Source organism: Electrona antarctica (assembly GCF_951216825.1).
Source record: "Electrona antarctica genome assembly, chromosome: 17".
In the NCBI taxonomy this organism is placed as follows: domain Eukaryota; kingdom Metazoa; phylum Chordata; class Actinopteri; order Myctophiformes; family Myctophidae; genus Electrona; species Electrona antarctica.
The window spans coordinates 14,818,805-14,842,829 of record NC_136798.1 but is presented as its reverse complement, the minus strand read 5'-3'; the positions used below and the strand labels follow the sequence as shown (position 1 = coordinate 14,842,829).

Sequence of the window (24,025 nt, the reverse complement as noted above, 5' to 3'; positions counted from 1 at the left end):
ACAGCACCTTAGTCCTACGGTTAAAGGCACATTAACACAGGATTTTCATTAAAGTAACAACAAAAGGTCAATACAACAGAGCATTTCAAATGGACTCTTTCCTGTTTTGGACATTTTTAATTAATGCTTTTATTAATATTTAATGTCAAGAACCTCCAAATTGATACTTATTTGGCCATAGGCCCCCCATCTGAAAAGAGGTTGTGACAGGGACCCACAAGATTTGTGGGTCCTAATTTTTCCACATGGTATTTAACATTTTTTGAAAATAGCAGATCTTACAAGCTCATGCAACACATTGTAGTAAAAACTGGCTAAACTGAATTTGATGCTATATTAATTTAAAGACAATTTTAATGGGGACCTCCTGGAACCTGCTCAAGAACCTCTGGGGCTGTTTGCTTGTATTTCATGAAGTGTACTGGACCACTGGGACAACACAGTACAGTAAGTGCAATATACTGTACATCATGGCAGCCTCGAAAACGAGGATCCGTTCTCCTCAGCCATTCATTTCTTCTCCTTCCGCACTATAGCTAACTGGACTCTCTGTCTGTGAAGACGTGTGGCAGGGTTTTCAGGAAACCTTAGACATTTGAGTCCGATTAGAATATCAAAATTCTTGACAGTCCAGATGTAAACACAATCAGAGGCTAATTCATTCTTATACCTGTGTTTTCAGAAACCCATATGAAGGCCTGCTCATTTTGCTTAATTTATAGTCATTGCTGCCCACATGTTTGTTGTCCGTGTAAGTTGACCAGGTCAAATGTATTAATGGTAAACAGCTTAATTTCTATCTACTCTTTGGTGTAATATTATTTATAAATGTAATCTATCTTCCTGAGATATTTATGTGTTGAATAAAAGTTTGAAATGTGAATACTCTTGGTTTACCTTTCACCTCCTTGGAGAAATGTGTAAAAAAATAAAACAACACATGATTACAACAGAAGTGAACTCTGTCAATGTAATGACCTAAAGTAAAAAGATAAGTTAATCAGGAACAAGAACAGAGCATGACATTGCATAAGAGTAACAAAAGGACTGAGGACTCCAATTATCTATAGAAAATGTGTCATTGGGGCTTCAAAGGGCTCTAGACACAAGCGTTGAGAATCTTAAACTAGGCCAAATACAGCACATGATGTATGTAAGTTTATATCCGCAAGAACTTCATGAAAAACAAACACAGAACATGGCTTACTAATCTAGAAGACTACAGTTGCAGTGGCAAGTTGATTACAGTGCACTTATAAATAGTGTTAAATGCAAAAACAATAAAGGTGTTTGTATTTTCCCCCGCCAAGAGACACACCTTGGTGTGTGAATATGAGAGTGAACGGAGGAGAATAAAGTACATTGTACAGCACTTAAGTAAATACACTGTAGTGTATACAGTATATGAACATCAGTTTGAGAGCTTTTTTTTGTTACCATTACTAATTCAGTATTATTACAATCACTACTAAGTCATGGGTTACAGCCATCATGGACCCGAAAGCCCCTTCTGAACATTGACTCGAGGGCCTTTGCGCAAGCACGCACGCACATAGCCACAAAACAAGACGTGAATCAGGCCGTTCAAATATGAACTAAGTATATATTCCTTAAATATTCCTTAACTCATTCAGTGCCACCTGGTTGAAGTGTAGAGGTTGTGCCATTTTTGGCCATTGTGACAAATACAAGACAATTCAAATCCGTTGTGCATGTCATGTGCACATCATCACGTGCACACCGGATTAGATTAAAAAATAAAAATAATAATAATAATATATATAAAATATATATATATATATATATATATATATATATATATATATATATATATTTAAAGGCGTCAGTGCCAACGGGATACATTAAAGAAAGGTGTCAGGAGGCGTCACGTGGCACTGGGTGTTAACTTGTTTCCACACACAGACAGACAGACAGATATTTACATTTCATAGCACAATTCTGGAGATATAAGGCAGCCGCTGGTAATTAACTGATAATTGATCAGTTCTTGTTTGTTTATATCTCTTAAAACAACACAATGTCTATTTTGTGTGTAGCCAAACATTTGCCTATCAATGTTAATTTAACATAAAACAAATCTTCATTAAAGGACAACTTTAGTTTTTTTCAACCAAGGTTCATGTTTTAGGATGTTATTAGAGAAAGTAAAAGATGAGTGTTATTTTTTTTTTCATTTGCTGCTTTCTTTTGTTTTAGGGATTGTAGCTGTTTTTTACAGGGAGGCGGGGGCATTCGAGCATGGGGCTAAATATGTATTTTTTTACAAAATATTATGGCGATTTATTTTTTTATTATTTACTATAGTCCTAATAAACCCCAGGAAATTACATCTGGCCACAAATAAATCACAGGATCTACTGAATGTGAAGGTAGCCTACTGGGGGGAAGCCACACTGTGTGTCATAGGCTCAATGTCAGTTTGACACATTCAGTAGATCTCGTGATGTTTTGTGGCCAGATGAAATTTCCTGGGGTTTATTAGGACTATAGTAAATAATTAAAAAATAAATCGCTATAAAATGTTGTAAAAAAATACATATTTAGCCCCATGCTCGAATGCCCCCGCCCCCCTGTCAAAAACAGCTAAAATCCCTAAAACGAAAGAAAGCAGCAAATGAAAAAAGAATAACACTCATCTTTTAGTTTCTCTAATAACATCCTAAAACATGAACCTTGGTTGAAAAAAACTTGTCCTTTAAGCCCTTCATGGGATGAAGCCAAATGCCAAAGGCCATCAAATAAAACAATGATTTAAATAATTATGTTTTTTATTAGAAAAATTTGTTAATACATTCTGGTATAACTAACAGTGAAATAAATCTATAAGCTGATTATTTCACAAAATATCGGCAAAAATATAATCAGCTGGGGCAGTGTGGGCAAGGCATACCGTTTTTGGAAGGGCAGAAGGCCAAACTGAGGGGCACAGTGGCCATGGCATTCATGAAATTGCTGCCCTGATGTTGGCTATATCAGTATCCATTATATAGAGGAAGAGACCGTACGGTAGATTTGCTTTTAATGAGTATACAATCGAGATTTCACACACTTAAAATCGAACATTTTAAGTATTTGCTGATCTTAGACATATAATTATCATGGAAATTGCTGTACAAACTGAAAAAATGTAAGACTCTTTGGGTCAAAAGCAATAATGCATGGCTTTTGCTTTGAAATGTCATAGTAAGAGTGCTAGTTTTGACTTCATCCAATGATTGTCAAACCATAAAAACAGAATTGACAGTGATGAGAAGAGAGTTTATCTGAATAATATCCAGAAGTTAAAAAAAAATAAAAGAAAAAAATACAATTGTCTGCTTGATTTTGAACATTTAAAAAAAACATTATAAAATGGTAAATGGTGCATTTATATAGCATAGATTGTGCATTGCATTCACTCATTCACACACATTATTCATACACCGGTGGTTGAGGGAACCATGCAAGGCACCAACCTGCACATCAGGAGCAATTAGGGGTTCAGTGTCTATCTTGCTCAAGAACACTTCGACGGGGGTCACCAAGGCACAACATGCATTAGTGACTGCAGGTCTTATTACTGCAGCCAGGTTGATTTTGAGAAAATGGAAGAGCTCTGTTACGCCAGAGATCACAGACTGGACTCAACTTATGACGGAAACTGCATCCTTCGAATACTCAATTGCCAGGAGGAACAATGTCAAAGGGAAGTTCCATGAAATATGGGACTACTTTTATTTGTATATTAAAGGATTGTTGCATTAACAATTTGTAATTGGTAATACATTACGGATATAATCACTATTGTCAACAACAGAATGTGGAGGGGTGTTGTCCATTGGGGTTTTTCTTTTTTGACTGCTAGTTTTGTTTTTTGTTTTTTGTGTGTTTTTCTTGTCTCTTTCTTTTGTGTAAGTCATGTGTATTTTGTATGCTTTATTGTAAAATCATTAAAAAACTTTGATGACAAAAAAAAAAAAGAACACTTCGACAACAACATTTTAATGATTAAATATAATATAATACAGAAAATTCAAGTGTTAATAAAGTGTGCACAAAAAATAATATTACATTTGATTATTGAATTTGAATTCAAGTTGAATGTATTAATCTGGAGCCAGGCAAAATGGTTGTGTTGGAGTCATTTAATCAATATTTTACATAGAAAGTGTAAAATATAAAATATGTAAAATATACATCAAGCATAATTATTAGTTTGAAAGTTCAATCTAATTATGTCATTCAATGCAGATTTTTCATTTTGGACTGGTACGCAAAATGTACCTGCAATTTTGGAATGGCCTAATTCTGGAATATATATCCCTGTTTTTCATACCAAAAGGTAAGCTTTTTATTAGCTCTGGTCAGAGTTCGGGCTATGGGATCTGTTGTCACGATTACAGCCCCGCAGGGCTACACTTGGCTAACACACACACACACACACACACACACACACACACACACACACACACACACACACACACACACACACACACACACACACACACACACACACAGTGACACACACACACACAGTGACACACACACACACACACACACACACACACACACACACACACACACACACACACACACACACACACACACACACACACACACACACACACACACACACACACACACACACACACACACACACACACACACACACAGAATTACACACGCACGCACGCACGCCCACACACAGACTACAGCAGAAAACACAGACGCTGCAAACTTATAAAGGACTTTCATTTAGGGCCAGTGTCCACACACACACACAGAGGGCGCTTTGGATATCATCTCCATAACACTAGGACACAGTTTGACAATTGACATTGCACCATTGAACTCCATACTCCCCGGAGAGTGTGTGGGTCATAGACATAAAATGGTGATCAGCTTGCTCTTCCGGCTCTGGGGCGCGTGTCAAAATTGAAGGCACAATTTTCCCGAGATTCTTTGCGAAGCATAGCGGAAGCATGAACGTAACAGAAGTCCCGGAAAAGACGTGCTGTGTTTAGCCAGTAGTCACTTGAGTGGCAGCGAGAGCCCGAGGAGTCGCATGAGTGACGTCACTTGACTTAATTGGGCAGCAACGCAGCGTGCCTTCAGCAAATGCCTTCAGCAGCACTTCCGCTTGACTTCCTGCCTTCAAAGGAGACACGTCGCTCCAATGAACTGCAGTGGCCAATGAGGCATCTATTTTTTTTATATCTAGGTGTGTGAAGTTTCAAGGCAATCCGACAAACCAGAAGTCGGACGGAAAAAAGGGAAGTGGTCATTTTAATTGGAAGTCTATCGGACCACCCACCAAGTTTGGAGTTTGTAGCATGCTGGGAACTGCATGTAGTTATGGCTGTTTAAACCCCAGTCAATAGGAACACAGAGGGATCGAGGCATCAGTAAATTACAACCCATCCCTATTGGCCGTCTAAGAGCACCTACCAAGTTTGGCGTCTTTAGCATGCTGGGAATTGGAGTTATGTCTGTTTAAACCCCAGCCAATAGGAACACAGAGGGATTGGGGCATCCATAAACATATCATGGCTAGATGGCGCAAGGCGGAGTCTCTGGCGTCTGTGCACCGGCCATCTTGCTTCAATGCTACAGTGAACGTTTCTGGTACGTTCTATGGTGATCAGCTAAAAACATATATAGGCTTACTCAAATCTTGACGGATTTACAAACGGTTTGGTTTATTACAAACGTTATCAACGTGGCTATGATTCAGGATGCTTATCTTCTTAATGTTCTTTTTTATATCATAGTCCATAAGTATACTGACGTCTCTGACATTTATAACAAGCCAAACTGTTTGAAAATGTGTTGAAAGTTATGGCTGTTTAAACCCCAGTCAATAGTAACACAGAGGGGGACCCTGCAGGCCTGCATGCATGGCTGCCACACGCGATCCCTGGTGTGGCTATTCTGGTGGCAGACCCCTGACCAGTGTTGGTGCCAAGTGTTGGTGCAAAGTTTGGTGCGGCTCGGGGCAACGGTGCACCTCGCAAGTCCGAACCTTGATTTTGAGGGAAACTCAATTCCAATTAATATGAATTAAGATCCACAATTTGAGTACATTCTGCTTTGCGTTTGACTCACATAATGGTAAAGATGAGCTATTTAGAGTTGTGAAACAGTCAGCCATAAGTCCAAATTTATAACATAATGCACTGTAATCATCAGTCACCTATGAAGTTGTTCATCGGACATCTGACAAGATGTAGGCTAGATTAGTATGCTAATTTAAAAGTTGATACTGCATTGAAGTGGATTGTTAATTGTTTTATATAAGTAATCATTTCAATGTAACCTCATTACCTAAACCTCAACCTCATTGGCTAAATAAATGAGATTCAAGATTGACCATCTTAGATTGGATAGATATTTCATTTGACAAATACACCAATGATTTGAGTCATAACCTTGGTTTTGACTTTCCAGTTTAAAGGGTACAACTTGAATTTAAATAGTCTTTGGAGTCAATTATATGTCAGGAACAGAATCTCAGAATTACTTTATGACTTTATGACTGTGTCATAGTTTGTTCAACAACACAATGTTATAAAACAATATTTAGGTGTGTGATGCTGCCCCTTACTGTGCAAAGTTGGAAACTGAGAAACAATGCAGTTTACATATTGCACTACAAAACATTACTTAAGTGCAAAATATGTGCAAATGATGTGGATTATTACTGGTATAATGATGGATTGTCTACCTTTGTTAAACTAAATATAATCAAGCATACAAATACAGTACTGTTGGCATTGTACAAAAACCCAAGAAGAGATTAATCTAGCTGCATAGCTAAAACCTAAAATGCAACATTTTATTTAGTCTGGTTCAATAATTACTGAAAAGGATTACAATAAAAGACCCACGATACAAAATTAAATAGCAAACAGTCTTTATTTCATACTCATAATAGATAGGTACATGTGGGACAATTTTATCACTTCGTTTGATGTTATATACATGTTCTTATACTTCATATACTCAGCATTAGTACCATTAGAATATACTTTAAAAAATTGTTATTAAATACAGCTGAATTGCCAAAATTCTTGTTAGAATGATGGTGTTTTAGTCCTTTACACTCGCTCACTGGCGGAGGTAGAATGGAAGGTCGACATACAAGTGGAATGTATATGCTTAAATACAGCTACTGTAAATGTCCAACATTCTTGCTAGAATGAAGTGTTTTACTCTTCACCCAGGCTACTTGGCTGAGACATATCAATCTCAATTTCAGCGGCCAAGGGAGAGGTAGGTGCAATCTCAATTTCAGCGGCCAAGGGAGAGGTAGGTGCAATCTCAATTTCAGCGGCCAAGGGAGAGGTAGGTGCAAGGTCCATTGTAGTCTGGCGGGGGAAGAATGGAAGGTTGATGTCAAGCCTTCCACCCTCAACCTTCACGTACTCCTGGAACTCAGCGGGAGCCTTCTGCAGGAATTCAGAGACGGTTTTGCTTAACAGGCCCACCACAGATCTAACAACCTCCATGATGTAATCAATGGTGCCATTCAAATACTCCATATCCACAACTGTGTTGGCCTGATCCATGACATTCTTCAGAAGAGTGACAAGGTTGCCATAGAAAGCATTGATGTAAATGGCAACGGCATCAAGGATGTCAGACTTCAGACTCTTATCAACAAACTCCTGAGCTTTGTCAACAATGACCTTCAGGGTTTCGCCCAGCTTCTCCAAGATCATGTCCAGGCTCTCCAGATGCTTAACAAGATCCACAACCTGTTTAAGGAAGGCCTTCGCTGTATCTCTTAGTCGATCAATCATCTGGGCTCCGGACATGACATCTCCGATGGGCATGGTGACCTGAATTTTGCTCAACATGTCAACCATGGTGTTGAAAGTGAGCTCAGCATTAACAAGCATAATCTGGATGGCCTTCTCTAGTACAGCGGCAATGGTACCGGTCAGTTTCTTGAGGACCTCTGGGAGAGTGGTCATCTCATCAGAGCCAGGCAGCTTGAACTGGGTTTCCCTCAGGAATTTCACAGCAGCATCCAGGAAGACCTGGGCAATCTTCTGGTACTGAACGACGGTGTTTCTGAAGAGAATGGAAAGCTGGCTGAGCTCTGCAGCCTGGTTGTTGACGGTGGTGTAAGTCTCCTCAACCAGATTGACGATGGCACTCTTAAGTCCGGTGACGTGTCCAATGAGCTGATACTTCTCACCAAAGTCGTTCAGGGTAGAGACGATGGCGGGGAGCCTCTCCTTTAGTCCGTTGATCATGATTTCAGGGGCCTCCATGTTGAAGGCAACATGCAGATTCATCTTATCGCCTTCCTTTGCAGAAGCTCTAATGATGAAGATGTCCACATCATCCTCTGATGAACCAGACTGGTAAAAAGAACAGAAGAACAAATTGAGCGGTCTTTAATCATCATCATTTGATGATCACATTTGTAGTTTAAAATAATACATTTCAAAGTGATGTTGTTTAGACAGATGTTAATTTTGTTGTTTACCTGGTATCCTAGTTTATCTTAAATTTATTTAGTAGCTTATTCCCCTAATCACTCTGGATGAGAGCCTGCTAAATGCCTACATTGAAAATTGGTTAGACAAAATATGAATGTAAAATACTCACAGCATAATGTCCATAAAGTCTGCCATTCATCTGAGATAGCACCCTGCCCTGGACCTGAAGACCAAGGAAGCCAGTTGATGGGGTGGAGAGAGAAGCAGTGACACCATCTCTGCTGGCAGCATAGCGGAAGCTCACATCGGTGAAGGTGGGACTGGTGATGTCCATGTTCAAGGTGAGGCGGCCGTCACTGAATAGAGAAATAACCATTAGAAACTAACACAAGATTATCCATATGGATAGATAATTACTTTTTTACAAGTAATATTTACCTTCCGTCAGTTTCGCGTCTCTTCCTGATATGGAGAAAAAAACAGGAATGTCAGTGTCTGAATTGCCTAAGAACACCGGAAATGGTCAATATAAAAACTAAATCAGTTGGGATGCTTCAGACAAAAGTGGGTACCTCATAGACTGGGACGTCAGAACATGCTGAATGTCCATGGTAAGGTCAGCATGGGTCAATACAGCCTTGCCAGTCAGGGACAGGGCATCATTTTCAAGGCCTACAGTGATGGCAGCTATGGAAGCAAATTGTTTTAAAATGAATAACTACATTTTAAATATTATGTATTTAATAGAACACAGCAGTGGCATTTAGTTTTATGAAGACAAAATAGGCACTCACAATCAAGGTCATAATCCAAGATGACAAAGACTGAGGTAGCAGTGGACTTGAATGTCACTTTGAAGACAGGGGCATCACCCTCCAACTCAGCTGCTAGGCTTGTGGTGTACACTGGAGTTACAATCTTGGCATTGGCAGACATTTTTTGCTTTGGGGCTGTCAGCTCAACAATGGTCTTCTCAAAGATGGTGAGTTCACCCAGGCTGCTTGGCTGAGACATATCAATCTCAATATCAGCGGTCAAGGAAGAGGTAGGTGCAAGGTCCATTGTAGCCTGGATAATATGCTTTCCATGGGTGTTGAAGTCCATGACATTTGCCTCGTTGTTGCTGGCAATCTTCAGCACTGCATACACACGGCTAAGGGAGGCCTCAATAGCCAGGCTTTGATCCAGATCCATCTCCAGGAGCTTGATGTCACCCTGGTTGAGTCTGGTGTTAGCAAGAACCTTGATTGTGGAGCGCAGGCCATCAGCATTCAGGTACAGATTTGCCTCATTGTTAAGAGCTGCCAAAAGTGGATATTCTTCCAACACTGTGCCTTCAATATTTGCCATTGTGGTTGTTTCCAGAGAAGCATCCTCAAATGTTGCCTCCAGCTTCAGGCTCTGCTCTGCTTCTGCCTTTCCAACAGCCTTGATGATGGGCACATTGAATTCACCCTTCAGCTTCAAGGTAGAGACAGCATTTGCCTTGGTCTTGGTGTCTGCAACCAGGTTCTGGTTGGCTTCCAGATGGAGGATGGGCAGGGAAATCTTGCCTACAGTAGCTACAGAAACAGCTGCTTCGAAGGTCTCAGGATACACACTGATGGTGCTCTCATGGGTACCCTCAATATGGGGGTTCTCAAGGGACAGGGAGTTGGCCAACTTGATTCCTCTTCTGGTGGTCAGGCTGGTGGTGCCATCAAGCTTAGCCTTCAGGCTCTCAAACACAGAGGCGGTTGTTGCTCCCAGACGGAACACAATATCATCCTCATTGTACAGTCCAGCATTAAGATTCAGGTTGATAATGGAAGACTTAAAGGACAGCTCTGTGATCAGGTTACCTACAGAGGGAATCTGGATCAGATCCATCACATCAACAAGAGGGGCATACATGCTCTTCTGGTACACAATCTTGGTTGCTACAGCAACATGCTGCTCCGTGGTGGTCAAGATGTTCTTCAGACCAGTAAGTTCATATAAGTTCAGATCACTGATGGCTGGGGTGCGGATTTCAACAAATGGCAGATTAAGCTCAGGTATGCTGATGGGGGTTGCAAGGATGTCAAGATTAGCCTCACCATCTACATCAGCGAAGATACCAAACTCCTTCTCATTGTGGTTAATGGTGACGTTGTAGAACAGTTTGTACTGATTGAGACGTGCCAGAGCAACAGTGTTGATCTTTTGGGTGTCAGGTTTGAAGGTAGCTGAGTAATCATTCTGGAGATCAATTTTGGCAATCGATCCCAGCACAGTGTTTCCTTTGTTGTGGAAATCAAAGAAAACCTCAACGGGACGGATGACAATGTTGACTGCATTAGACAGAACTCCACTGAGTGTGCCAACCAGCTCTGTGTCGTGGGTTGCCTTCAGCTCAATCTTCGTATCATAAAGGTTGACATTTCCAGATGCTACCAGAAGACTGTTCTTGACAGCTGGGCCCTCTGCCTCAGAGCGGGCATCAAACTTGAAATAGCTGAGAGTGACAGAGTCAGCATTCAGGGCCTGTTTCATCTTCAGAAGAGCTGTGTCTGTATCGCTAGTGAAAGTCAGCTTAGCAATGTTGGGATTGATGGTGAAGAGCAGGTCACTCTTGTGGACTCCATCATGAGAGTTGAACTTGGCAGTGCCTTCATTTCCAACAGTCAGGGTAATGGTGGTTCCCTCCTGGCGTGCAACAGCTTTTTGGGTCAGAGACGTTTCACTGGTGATGCCAATGATTGGGAAGTTAAGCATGTGAGAGTATGTGGTGTCAATAGTGCCAGACAAGCCACCTGCAGTGGCAAAGAAGGCTTCATTCACAAGCTCTGCAGTGTAAGGTGAAGTGGTGGCCTTCACTGTGGTCTTAGCTGTGGCCTGGGCTGAGAGGTCTTTAAGAGTTACAGATGCCTGGTGCTCAAGCTCAAGGACAGAGTGAGTAAACTTAAGGGTCTCAGCAACAATCACATTGTGCGCCTCAGGGACAGCAATACGGGCTGTAGAATCCAGTTTGAAGTTGAGTATCTCAAAGCTGGGAGATGTTGCCTGAGAGGTCACAACCGCTGTCACCTGAGGAGCATTCTCAGCATCAACAGAACTCTGCAGCTCAGCAACATGTCTGATACTGTAGATGGGAGAGTTGACTCTCATCTCACCATAGAGTTTTCCAAATGCTGGCACCATGAACTCAGTAGGGATGTTTGGCAACTTGAACTCAGGGATCTGGAGAGTCTCAATGAGCTTCTCAACGGGAACTGCAGGAATGACAGGGAATGAAATCTCTGGGAGGGTGATCTCAGGGAATGAAATCACAGGTAGGATAGGGAGGTAGTTCAGGTTCAGCTGCTCCAGGTAGTTCATGACAGTAGAAAGAGCAAAGTTGACAAACTCTCTGATGGCTTCAAGTTTCTGGGGGATTTCGAGTGCCTTGATCAGCTCATTTACTTGAGCAGAATAAGCAGCAATCATCTGGTTGACCTCATCAGCGAAAGCATTGTAGTCGAAAGATTTTAGCTGCTTTACAATGTTGTCAAGGTAGACATTTATTTGCTCAATCACCTGTTTAATTTCTGTGGCCTTCAGATAGTTGATGGAATTTTCCAGTACTTGCATGATCTTAACAGGCATGTCAATGGCTTTCAGGTTGTTAGCTAGAACTTGTACAGTTTCATCAATCTTGAACTGCTTGATGAGCTCCACAACCTTTTCTAAGATAGCCTCTACCTTCTGCTCAACTTCAAACTTGACAATCAACTCTCTGAGTTTAGCAACAATTGTGTTGAATTTTCCAATGATGTCAAACTGTTGGATCAATTCTTTGAGATTTTCAACTGTTGTACCAAAGAGGTTTGTTGGAAACTGTGCCATCAGTTCTTGAATGTAGGCATCCAAGTTGAGGGATGAAATATACGTTTTCAGCTGTTCAGCAAACTCAGTAATGTCAAAGCTGGCAATGAACTCCTTCAACTTGCTGACAACCATTTCTAGCTTAGCCTTGACATCAAACTGAACATCCAGATCACGAAGGAAGGAAAGGCTACTTTCACTTAGCTTCTGCAAGTCAATCTGTTTGATGACCTCTTCAATGGCATCAACAATGGCAACAATCATATCCCTGATATTATACTCGTCAAGGAAGGTATTCAGCTCCTGGTTCAGTCTATTGATGACATTCTCAGACAAGGTGCCACTTGCAATCATTTCCTTGAAAGAAGAAATAATTTCCTGCATGCGGGAAGCAATTTCGGTAAGCATTTTCTCAAGAACATCCTTCAGGTTCATCAGGGAGGCCTCCAGTTCTTCAATGGTGATAACATATTCCTGGGTGAAATCAATCAGGGTCTGCTTGAGCTGCGCTGCTTTGCCTTCAATATTCAGGTGGGAAACAAAGTCACTCACATACTGAGGAATAGCCTCGATCTTAGCCTTTATGTCTTCATTGTTGATGTAGTTTTGCAGTGCTTCTGCCATGCTCACAAACACAACTTTGATGTTTTCAAGGAGAGCTGGGAAATTCTCAATGAAAGGCAACATAATCATGTGGCTCTCAGTGCTCTTATCATATTTAAGGAAGCCAGAGATGGAAAACTCCTGGTTTTCACTGGAATCAGTGTTGAGAAGGCTAGTTAGGAGGGTGTTAGACATCTCTAGTCCAAGCCTCTCAGCATTGTTGTAGGCATTAACTTCCTGGCTCAACACATGGTTGTTCATCTTAGATTTCAGCATCATTGTGGCCTTCTGTTCCTGAGGAGTCAGCAATGCATCCACCTTGTTGTCAACAGTGGTCTCAAGGGAGAATCCATTGTCCAGCTGCTGGGTAACTGAGGCTCTGCATTCATGTGAGGTTACAAGAGCCAGGGGCTGTGCTCTAAGGAGGAACTTGCCATAGAGCTGGCCGCTCTGCTTGCCGTACAGGGTGAGGTCACCATCAGCATTGAACATGGCATCAAGGTTGAAGTCGAAAGGAATGAAGCTAGTGCGGATGGAGTGGTCATAGCGCATGGGCTGAGAGTTGAAGCGGGCATCATTGGTGATCCTGGCGGCAAGACCAACAACTTCAAGTTCACTGTTCTGGCTCATGTGGGTTCCAAAGACCTTTCCAGTAGTGCTGCACTTAGCACTGGCAGTCACATCAGCATAATTGATCTCATAAGTGTGCTTGAATTCCTCTTCACCATAGGTGGCTTTCAGGCTTCCAGTCAGGTCCATTTTGTAAAGCTCTGCCTTCAACTGAGCCTCATTGATGATGTTGGCTGCCAGCAGTTTCAGGTTGTTATTCACATGTGCAGAAGCGGTGTAGGGCTTCAGGGCAATGGTGATGTCATGAGAATAAGTAGCATACTCACTGACGATGGCCTCAGCCTTGGTGTCGAAGTCAAGACTAGAGAGAGTGATGGTCAGAGTGTTGGCATTATCAACCTTGATGTCACGCACTTCAGCCTTGTTGATAATGGACAGCTCAGCCAAACCCTCTTTGTTTATTTTCAGAGTAGTTTTCTGAACAGCCTCATTTTCATGGAGTTTCAAAGTAGCATCACTGCTTAGAGCCAGGCCATTGACATCAAGAGTGGCAGTAAGCAATGAGTAGATGCGGTTTTCAGAGTGGTCAGCATTGGTCTCCATCTTGATGATGACTTCATCGGTGGCAGCAGAGGCCTCAGCCTGGTTATGTACCTTCATGCCAAATACCATAGCATTTGTATCGAATGTCAGGGCCAGTTTGTTCTCCTTGAAGGAAAGCTCCGCAGCATGGGTCAGGTGGTCGTCAAAAGCATTAGTGTTTGACACAACATGGAGCTCACCATTGACAAATGTGGCGGCAATGGTGTTCTGAGCCTTAAGAATGGTGGTATCAATCTTCAGAGAGGAGTCAATCTTTGCTTCTGGCCTGAATGGGAAGATGGCGAAAGCCTGGGTAGAAATGGTGTTGCCATAGATGGGTCCTGCTTTGATGGATCCCTCAAGGTTGCTATCAGCAGAAAGTTCTTCAGCATTGAAGCCAACCGTGCCGGTGTGTTCTAGCTCAATTAGCAGGCCAAGAGGACTTGTTGCTACAATCTTGCTGCTGGACTTGACACTGATTGTGTCAGTGAAGGTTCCAACCTCCATGATGCTCACACTGGCTTCAAGAAGTTTATGGGTCACAGCAGCTTTCACGTGGGCCTTGAGAGAATCAGATGGAGTGCCAACCAGCAATCCAGAGCCTGAAACAGGGAATACAGTGCATTTGTGAGGTTCAGTCAACACTTGAAAATAAAGCTTTAAGTTATGTTTTATTGCTGATTGTAATACTTTTTAAAGAACATTTTACCTTCAATCTTGAGGGCCAAGATGTCTACCGGGGAAGTTCCCTCCATTTCAAACTTGGCTGAGTAGCTTGGTGCATCCGCAGCATCTTTTCCCAGAGCCGCAGATACCTCTAATTCGTACAGGTTAGTGCTTGCTTTAGCTACAACCTCTGCCTTTCCAAAGAGAGGAACAGAAATGGTCTCAGGGACAACCAGCTCTGGGAGGGGAATTTCAATGGAGGCAACCTCCAGGCCAAACTGGGGCAGTGACAGGCTTGGGGTGGCCAAGGCAGGTGGGAAGTTCAGGTCTGCTGTTGTTGACTTTCCTCCAAGAGGCAGAGTGATGAGGAAGCGTTCATTGTTGAAGTTGTAAGCAGCCTTTGCCTCACTGCCAAAAAAATATATTTAACAATATATGAACACATCTTTATTCTTTACACATATCACATATCCTCCTGGCTGGCTATTTAGCAATGTGTATGTTTTGACCAAAACATTTAACTTACGCATTGAAGAAAAGTTTCTCCGGCATTGTAATTTCAGGCATGGCAGGTAACCTCATGTAAGTGATGTATGGGATATCAGAAACATATTTGTCCATGTAGTTGTTGGTTGCCTTAAAGGACAAATTAGTACAGTTTTTAGACTGAATGATCCATTCATGATGAAGTGAAGCATAAAGTGACATATGGGTATGGTTTTACCTCCACAGACATGGTGATGATTTGACGGACCTTCATGTCAGTCTGTCCAACATGCATATCAAGAACTTCATTGATAATCCTTTCAACTGCCTCAGCATTGGGGAGCAGTTTCTGGATCTGAGAGTTCATCTCAGACTTGACCTCAGCCTCAATCTTGCTGTCATCTACAAAAAGTTATTTATGTTAGTTTCACAGAATAATAAATAATGTTGTAAGATGCAAGATGAATTCCGCAGATAATAATACATTTAAAAATGGGGCTGTGTGAATGAGGAATGCCAAATTGGTAAAATCAAGCTAACTGCTGTGATTAATGGGAAATGTATTTGGATGCAATAGTAGCACATAATGGAGGGTTCTATAACACAGGGGAATGTAATATTCATATCCTACCATATTTCAAGGCAATCTTCTGCAGTGAGTGGGTCTCTGGGAGCTTGATGTCACTTGTGAGCTCTAATTCCAGTGTCTCACCACGCTTCAGGTTGGCCGTGAGGCTGGCATCAGCCTTCATCAAGGGAACCAGCAACTGGAGCTGCAGCATAGCTTCCTCCATCGTTGCCACCCTAAGAAGGGGAAATCTATGAGTTAATGGTCTCATACCAAACATTGATGAAGTATACAGATACAAATACAGTATACAAGTATACTGATATTTGTTTCTAATATTTACTCATGTTTTGATTGATTTCATACTTGGCATGGGCAACCAGGGAGAGCTGAGGGATGTGCTTGTTGATCAGGTCAAGGGAGACTACGTAAGCTCCATTGCCCTTGGTGTTGGCGTCAACGACACCCAGCCTGAATCCAGCCTCCAGGTCGTAGTCAGGGATCTGGAAGTCAGTAGTGAGGACATTCTTCGCCCTGTTGTACTTCACAGTTGCTGTAGCCTCACCAGCACCTGGTAAAGGAAAAAATGCCTTCAGCTGTTTACACTATTATGCAGTCATAAATAAGTTAATGACAAAATATGTGGAGTATGTACCTAACGACCAGAATTCAATATCAGTTGCAAAGACTACCATAGTAGCAAATTGCTTGTTTTAGGTTTGACTATGTTGACTAAAGGTATATTACTCTAACAAAACTATGTTGACGTAATAGTAAGGGAAAACCTGGGTGAAATATTATTTTCTATATGAGTTTTGTTCCAATTCAAAACTGTGCCTGCAGTGTAAGCCCCCACAAACACACATGTTTGTGTATAATAAATGTGATAATAAGATCAGCTCCAATGTAAGAGAAATTCCATCACCTCCGTAATGTAGCTTTGAAATAATTATTTGCTGAATCTTGTTACCTTCCGCCGTCAGGACCATTTTCACGATGTCAACCTTCTCATCCTCTGTGACGAGCTCATAAGTGATGGTAGCAGAGTATTCAGTCACCTCGCCAGTAGGATGGAGCTCCACAGCCAACCTGAGAGATAGATCCATTTTACGATTGATTTGACTTAAATACAATACAATTTAAAAGGCATTCCATTCACGAATTCTGTTCTAGCATCTTACAAGTTTCAGGGCTTTCACTTACTTGCTGTCTCCGGTGAAGGGGAAGTAGGGGGTCTCATAATTGTAAGCATCAGTGTACACCAGGGAAGTGCAGTACTTCATTCCAGCGAATAAGGCATTACACTCACTGACATCAACCTTGTCCTCCACCATAGGGGGGATAGTTTTAATCTCAGCACCATTCACTGCTATAAATGTGTTTCTGTAATTGAGAAAGAAGAAAGTTTGGATTGTTGCATTTACAGGAATTAGATTCCATATAGACAGTTTGCGTACATAGTCAGTTGAGGCTTACGTAATGCTGATGAGCTTGGTAGGATTCTTAGGAGCAGGCATGGTGAACTTAATTTCACTACTTCCCATGGAGATCTTCGCGCTCAGTCCGCTCTCATGGAAGAGGTTGGTGTGCATCTCCAGTCCAGTGTTGATGTACTCAGGAATGAAAGAGCCGATCTGAGTCGTAAACTCAATGCCAGCAGAGGGCATGAAGGCAATCTCGCTCTAGGGGGGAAAAAAGTGGTCAGCCAGCGATGAGTTATGAGAGAGATACCATATGTAATGGTACATCTCAATATTATTCATCTTTGTGAAAATGAGAAGATTTTTACCATGTCACGGGCAATGTTGAGTCCACCCTTGATACCAGGAGTGAAGGTACCAGACAAGGCAATCCTCAGAGGCACACCAGTAGCAGTGGGCAGGAAGAACTCATTGTCCATGAAGATGTAGTGAGCGAAGACTTCATTGTCAGCTTTAGTCATCAATCCCTTCATCAACTGTCAGGAAATAGAAGTCAGTTCAACTGTGTCAAAAATGACAATTCTTTATAGCATTTTTTGGCATGGCTTTTGAAGAATACGTCATATGGCAGCCAAGTCTATGGGATTTTTTAATTTAGAGCACTTATGATGTAAATCGTTTGCCAGCCAAGTCTATGGACTTTAATGTTTGTTTAGGGCTCTAAATGTGAACATAAGACATTGTGGTCGATATAAATACTTCTTGTAACTCATTTTGTTTCATACAAGAAACAAGCTAGGATCTTATTCATGCCCCGAAAAAACACCATGAATGGCTGGGGGGCACGCCACCTCACACATGACGCCCCGGGTAGGCATTAAAACAAACATTAAAAGTTCATATACTTGGCTGCCACCTCGCCATGTAGCAGCGAAGTCTATGGACCCCCGTGGTGTACAAAAGCAAAAAACTAAAGTTTGATTATTTTTACTTACATCCATGGGGAGCATCTTGAGCATGTTATCAATCATCATGGCAGCAGAGTAGGCCATCTCCTCCATGTCACTGGTCTTGAGATATCCCAGCTCATTTCCCAAAAGTCTCAGGTAGACCATAGCCTCAGGGGTCTGCTGGGCTTTCAGTTCAGTCACCAGTTTGTTAAGGTTGCGTCCGATTTCCCTCATGATGTTCTGGGTGGCCTAAATATATACAAATAATGAGATGATGACTTATGAGTACTTTGTAGAAATTATAATAAAGTAAGTAGTAAATTAACATCCAAACACCTTTGTAACTTACCTGTCTCTTTCGTCTGTCGTTCCTTAGAGCGGGGAGCAGGTTCTTCAGGACCAGGCTGACCTCCTGGGGCATTTTGTCAGAGACAAAGTACATTGTCTTCAGCACTGTGTCTGGGAAGAATCCGTGCTCTCCAAACAGGGCCTCAACAGTTGGCTCAAGTCCGGTGCCCTCCATGCCAAACTGGAAATGTATGAATGTTCGTTGTTAGTGTGACAATTGAAAGGTGAGTTTGAATAACTGAGCAATTCATTATTACATCTTACAAGGAAACAATCGGTTTTATTTACCTCCATCATGTCAATGTCATAGCCAAAGGCTTTCAGGGTCATCTCAAGCATGACCTCTTTGGGCAGATAGCTGGCACCCTCAAAGATCATGTTGCCCTCCACAGATCCAACCTTGTAGTTGCGGGAGAACTTGGTTGGGTCCATGACAGTTCCAATCTCATTACCTTGCAGGGCATCGAGGATCTTCTGTCTCAGCCTATAAGAAAGTTAGATGTACTAATTAGAGTTAAGCATTGAATGAAATATGAAATCCTCTTACCCACAGCTCATGATGCATATTTAATATTAAAAGGCTTTACTTACTCTTCTGTCTCGGGCTCAGTTGAAGACAAGATGTTGGTAATATGGGAGATGACAAAGCTCCTGGCTTGCTGGTCAGGTTCAATAGGCAGGGCAGCAGCCAGCTGGGCGAGTTCACTTGGCTGGGGGTCTTTCATTAGCACCAGGTAGGCAGCAACACGCTTCTGCAGGGGGCTGGCGCTGTCCAGAAGCACCTGCATGAGAATCTCTCTGCCCTGTGACAGAGAAATACATCCATCATTGAATTAAAAAATAATCTCTATTACTTCTGTAAAGTCTTAATAACTGTGATAATGTATGTATGACTTGCCTCCTCAGGGACAGGGGTCAGCCTGAAGGCCTGGATGGCAGCTTGCTGAACAGCAAGAGATGCAGCAGGCTGGTTCACACACTCGATCACAGCAGTCCTCAGGGCAGGGCCGGCAGCGCCCATGGCTGCAGCCATGTTTCCAATAACCTAAAATCATGAAACCATTGATGAGTTTGATCTGTTATCTACTACCTTGTGAAGTAAAGTTTTGTTCCCTCAGCCAACGCAACATTAAACAAATGTACTAGGCCTATGTGTTGTTTTTTTAAGTGGTTGTTTGAACAGACTGTGAAGACGAATATCCTTCGGGATAATAACGATTATTATTATTAAGTATAAGTCTGTTAGAGATAACCACTCACCCTCAGAGTCATGAAGGCATTGTCACCAGTGCAGTCACCCAGCTGGGAGCCCATGAAACGAGCAACAGCATGGATTTCAGGGGTCAGTTTGCCTTCAGCTTTGTAGAACCTATTAAGGAAATAACATTGAATTGAACATGAATGTGGCAGTTGAGTTATCTATTGTGTAACACAAAATAAGCTAGTACTAACAGTACTAGTAAGTAAGTTCAAGACTTGTTTCCTCACCTCTTGACAACATTGCTGAGGGCATACATGATGGTTTTGCTGGGCTTGTACTGAGCCATCTCCAGCATGTCATTGATCAGGAGGGGAGAGGGGTTGGACACCAGTCCTAGACCAAACACGGTGGCATCAACCTCAACAGCGGAGCTGTCGTAGGTCCTCAGGATCTGCATGATGGCACTGCTACACTCAGGAGTACCACACTGGGCCAGAACCTGGTAGCTGAGTGAACGGGACACCTCAAGAGCCTCGGGAAGGGCAGCGCTCAGCGTCTCCATCTTCATTTCACGGACCACATCAACCAGCACGTGGAAGAGATGGGCCCTCCTCTGACCCTCGGTCTCAGGCAGATGAGCCAGTTCTCTCAGGAGAACCAGACCAGCATCCTTATCCTGGATAACACTCTTGTCAACAGGAGTCTCCATGTTCAGACCCTTGACAGTGGCTGCATCTATAGTAAACAGAGAGTAAACAGTTGAAAATGAATTGATGAAAAAAAGAAAGTCAAAGAAAACAAAGAACATCCATAGGAAAAAAGATAAATGCAAAGATCTCCTTACCAAAGTCAAAGACTCTGTCGTTGTAAGCAGAAACCTCCAGCAAAGTCAGAGACTGCTTGCCAACATTGGTAACACCATATTCTCCCCTATGGGCCAACAACACGTAGTTAAGATCTATTACATAATAGATGCATGCGAAATCATGTATACTGTGAGATAACCGTGTATATGGTTGACTTACTTGTGAGAGAAAGGAATCAGGATGTGGTTCTCAGTGCAGGCACCAGAGGTCATGTGCATGTTCTCATTGTCAAACTTGTAGTTACAGGTCTGGGAGCTTCTGACCAGCTGGGCAAGAGGGTAGTGCTGCAAGTAGATAGTTATTTGTGTTACTTCTCAGACTCACAGTATGCTATTGTTTGAAATTCAAGGTGCATGCCATCCATGCATTTTATAAACAAGCCACCAAACCACATTGCCTGGATGTCTTACCATGCCGGAGATCAGAGCCAGGGGGCTGGTCTGGTCTCTCATGGGGATGAATTTGTCACATTTGGACAGATCCCTGGTGAGGCTGATGTCAGTAGCAATGTCCTCTCGTGCGTTGACAGAGTAGGAGGTGCTGCATTTTCCGTGGATGGTGGGCTGAAATGAATGATTGTAGAGAAATATTTATATTCATTCATCATAAGTTTATAATTTTCCTTTTTTTCAAAAGTAATACTTTCACCAGTGACATAATGTATACAAAAGAAAAACACATGTGGATGCCTGCAGTGTAGGTATAAATTAAAGAGCAGTTTAATGTACCATGTTCTTGTTCTTCTCCTCCTCCAGCAGAGGCACGGCCAGGGCAGAGATGATACCTCTCTTGAAGTTCAAGATTGTCGACGTCTCATCCTCCTCAGGGTACAGTTTGACATCGTACTCACCCTCAACCACAACCTTCAGAGCATATCTAAGAAAGATTAAAAAAAAGAAATCAGCTATGATGTCTAACTTGAAAACTTGAAAAACTAGCTCTTTACAAGTTTTGTATCACATAGTCTCTTAATTTAACTTGAATAACAATCAAGTTTTCATTCACGTAAAAAAGTATGTGCTGCTGACATAACCTACTTCTCCATTTCAGCAGCAAAGGCCTCAGAGCTGGGTGCAGGGACAACCACAGCATTGCCATCGGCATCCATGTCGACCACCTCACTCAGGGTACAGCCTGTGGTGCGGACGATGAAGTTGCACATCTGGGGCACTTCAATCTCCACCTGTGCAGGTGTGATTTAGCTTTTAGTATATTATGCTGAAATACACTAATTAGCTACATGGAAACTACAACATGAACACTAAAATGGTTACTTGGAGAAACTTAAACATTATTGCATAAATAAAAGTGAGTATTAATTTGCTTTCGGCATGTAATGTACCTTGCAAGAGCCCTTGGGTCCATTGCGAAGATTTGAGGCGCCGTTGATGGCATTCAGGGATTCAGCTTCATACAGGTATTCATATTTGTTGAAGGCTTTGTACCTTTGGTTTACTGTTAAAAGATTACGATAAAAAACAGTCTAGAGCACTGGCAATACATTTCAGTAATCATATATATTCAATGTGCAGTAAGAGGTTTCTTCAGACATGTTGAAAGAATGCAGACTGAAAAGAAATCATATTACAGGGCTTCACATGGTTGTATAGTTCACCAGTTGAAACAGATTACATGGCACATTTTGTACCATTTTAAATTTACACATAGTCAATCACATGAACCTTTGTGCCCTATTCTGGGTCAAACATTCTGCAAAAATAGCAGATCTTCAAGATCACAATGATGCATTGTGAGCTTGTAGATCAGCTATTTTGGAAAAAGGAGGGAGCCAAGTATAGACTCCGGCAGGACTCATGTCAATTGTAAAGGGTATAAGTGGGTAAATCTATGTGAATCTTGTTGAAAATATTGGAACTTACACACGCATGATCCCTCATCTTGGGCATCTATAAGGAAAACAAAAAAAGTTTAATTGATAATGTGGCATAAGTCAAATGAGTATTTGAATTAATATATCCCTTTTAGAAGAAAACAATCGAAGATATTGTTATTTTTAAGAACAAAAACATCTGTTAACATATAGAAAACCAATTTAAAGAAGAGAAGAGGATTTGTTGATATAATAGTATTTTGAACTATGAAAACTCAAAATGAAACTCTTAACAATTCACTATGAATAAAAGTGACATTTACTGCAGTGTTTGAAGAAATTACAAAAATACTTACAAGCCAAGGCAAGTGTGCTTAAAAGCAGCAGACAGAGCTTTGAGTCCCCCATGATGGGTTCGTTGAAGCTCTCCTTTAGGGATTGCCGAGTACTCTACGAGACTGAGGCCTTGGTCTCAGCAGAGGTCTTTTATACCCATGGTTTTCCATATGAAGTGAAGGGAGTTACATACTGTTCCAGCTCCAAAGTCCACGCTATACGTATATGTGGAGGGGCAATGAGTACATTATTCTCTCTCTCACACACACACACACACACGTGCGTGCACGCACGCACGCACGCACACTTTTGACCATAATCTGTTATTTTATTGTGGGAGAAGAAATTATTTTGAAGTTTTATATAAACTTCAAAGAGAGAAGAGAGACAGGGAGACCCCTGTTACTGAACAAACACTTTAAATAGCAATGATTACTACGTTGAACTATTAACTCAATTAAATCTGTGCAGCACTGGATTCTGTCCAGTTGGTTTAAGATTATGATTGTCACCATTGATGTAATCAAAGCATATGGCAACAGAAAACAGGTCATGGAGTACAGCCGTAATCTTATTTGCTAAAAACAGCAATATCTACTTGATGTTTGTCAATAATCTATGTAGTGGAATGCTTCATTTTGTTTATCAATTGAAAATGTAAATCTTTGTTAGCAAGAAACTGACTTTAGTTGAATTTTCATAAAGTCATATAAATTGATTGAAATTCACACAAGATAAACAATAATGAGAACATTTTTGTTCAAGACAGGAATAGAACAAGATGATTGCACTTTGAATAGTGACGGCATAAACCAAAGGCCAAAACACAGTGATGTATGTGCAATCAGTGTACAGAAGGTCCATAGGCAAGGAGTCAAGGACCATAAAATGATTTTGTTGCATAAAGAGACATTTTCAACAAATTGGCAAGAACAGCTATAATCTCTCCAAATCATATATCCAAACTTTACTTGGTATATGGATATGTTCAGAACCATCTAGCAAAATCAGACTGTGAAAATTGTTATTTCAAGATATATACATTAGCAGCCAAGAAACCGTTGGGCTTTTGTTGCTGGGCATTGATAAGGAGAGTAATTACATTGAACATGTGTCCTCTCTGAGGACACATGTCTCAGCTGTTCTTTGTGTACGTGAACTTACATTGTCACTGATAGACAGAAATGTAAATAGCACGATGTACAGTCAGACATTTGGGCTAAAAGGACAACACACAAAGGTCCCGGGGACTTGTGGTCCTATGTATTTAATTCATCAACATAGTATAGCATTAACACAAAAAGATACATATCAACAAATAT

The 24,025-nt window shown here is 41.5% G+C and overlaps 1 protein-coding gene across 1 annotated transcript; it reads right to left on the bottom strand.

The window, feature by feature from the left end:
- Nucleotides 1-7,136: 7,136 nt before the first annotated feature.
- LOC306940993 (apolipoprotein B-100-like) lies at nt 7,137-22,775 on the bottom strand (the record flags this gene model as incomplete). The annotated part of the gene is made up of 29 exons (XM_079526297.1): nt 7,137-8,369; nt 8,620-8,806; nt 8,889-8,912; nt 9,023-9,137; nt 9,245-14,632; nt 14,740-15,104; nt 15,223-15,332; nt 15,421-15,584; nt 15,814-15,986; nt 16,117-16,321; nt 16,721-16,839; nt 16,954-17,133; nt 17,227-17,432; nt 17,540-17,707; nt 18,167-18,370; nt 18,471-18,650; nt 18,758-18,953; nt 19,061-19,272; nt 19,368-19,514; nt 19,730-19,838; nt 19,958-20,405; nt 20,515-20,600; nt 20,696-20,820; nt 20,947-21,099; nt 21,265-21,412; nt 21,574-21,719; nt 21,879-21,991; nt 22,417-22,443; nt 22,724-22,775. 29 exons carry the CDS (start codon nt 22,773-22,775, stop codon nt 7,209-7,211), a joined length of 10,911 nt encoding a protein of 3,636 aa, XP_079382423.1. The 3' UTR covers nt 7,137-7,208.
- Between the last annotated feature and the right edge of the window lie 1,250 nt (nt 22,776-24,025).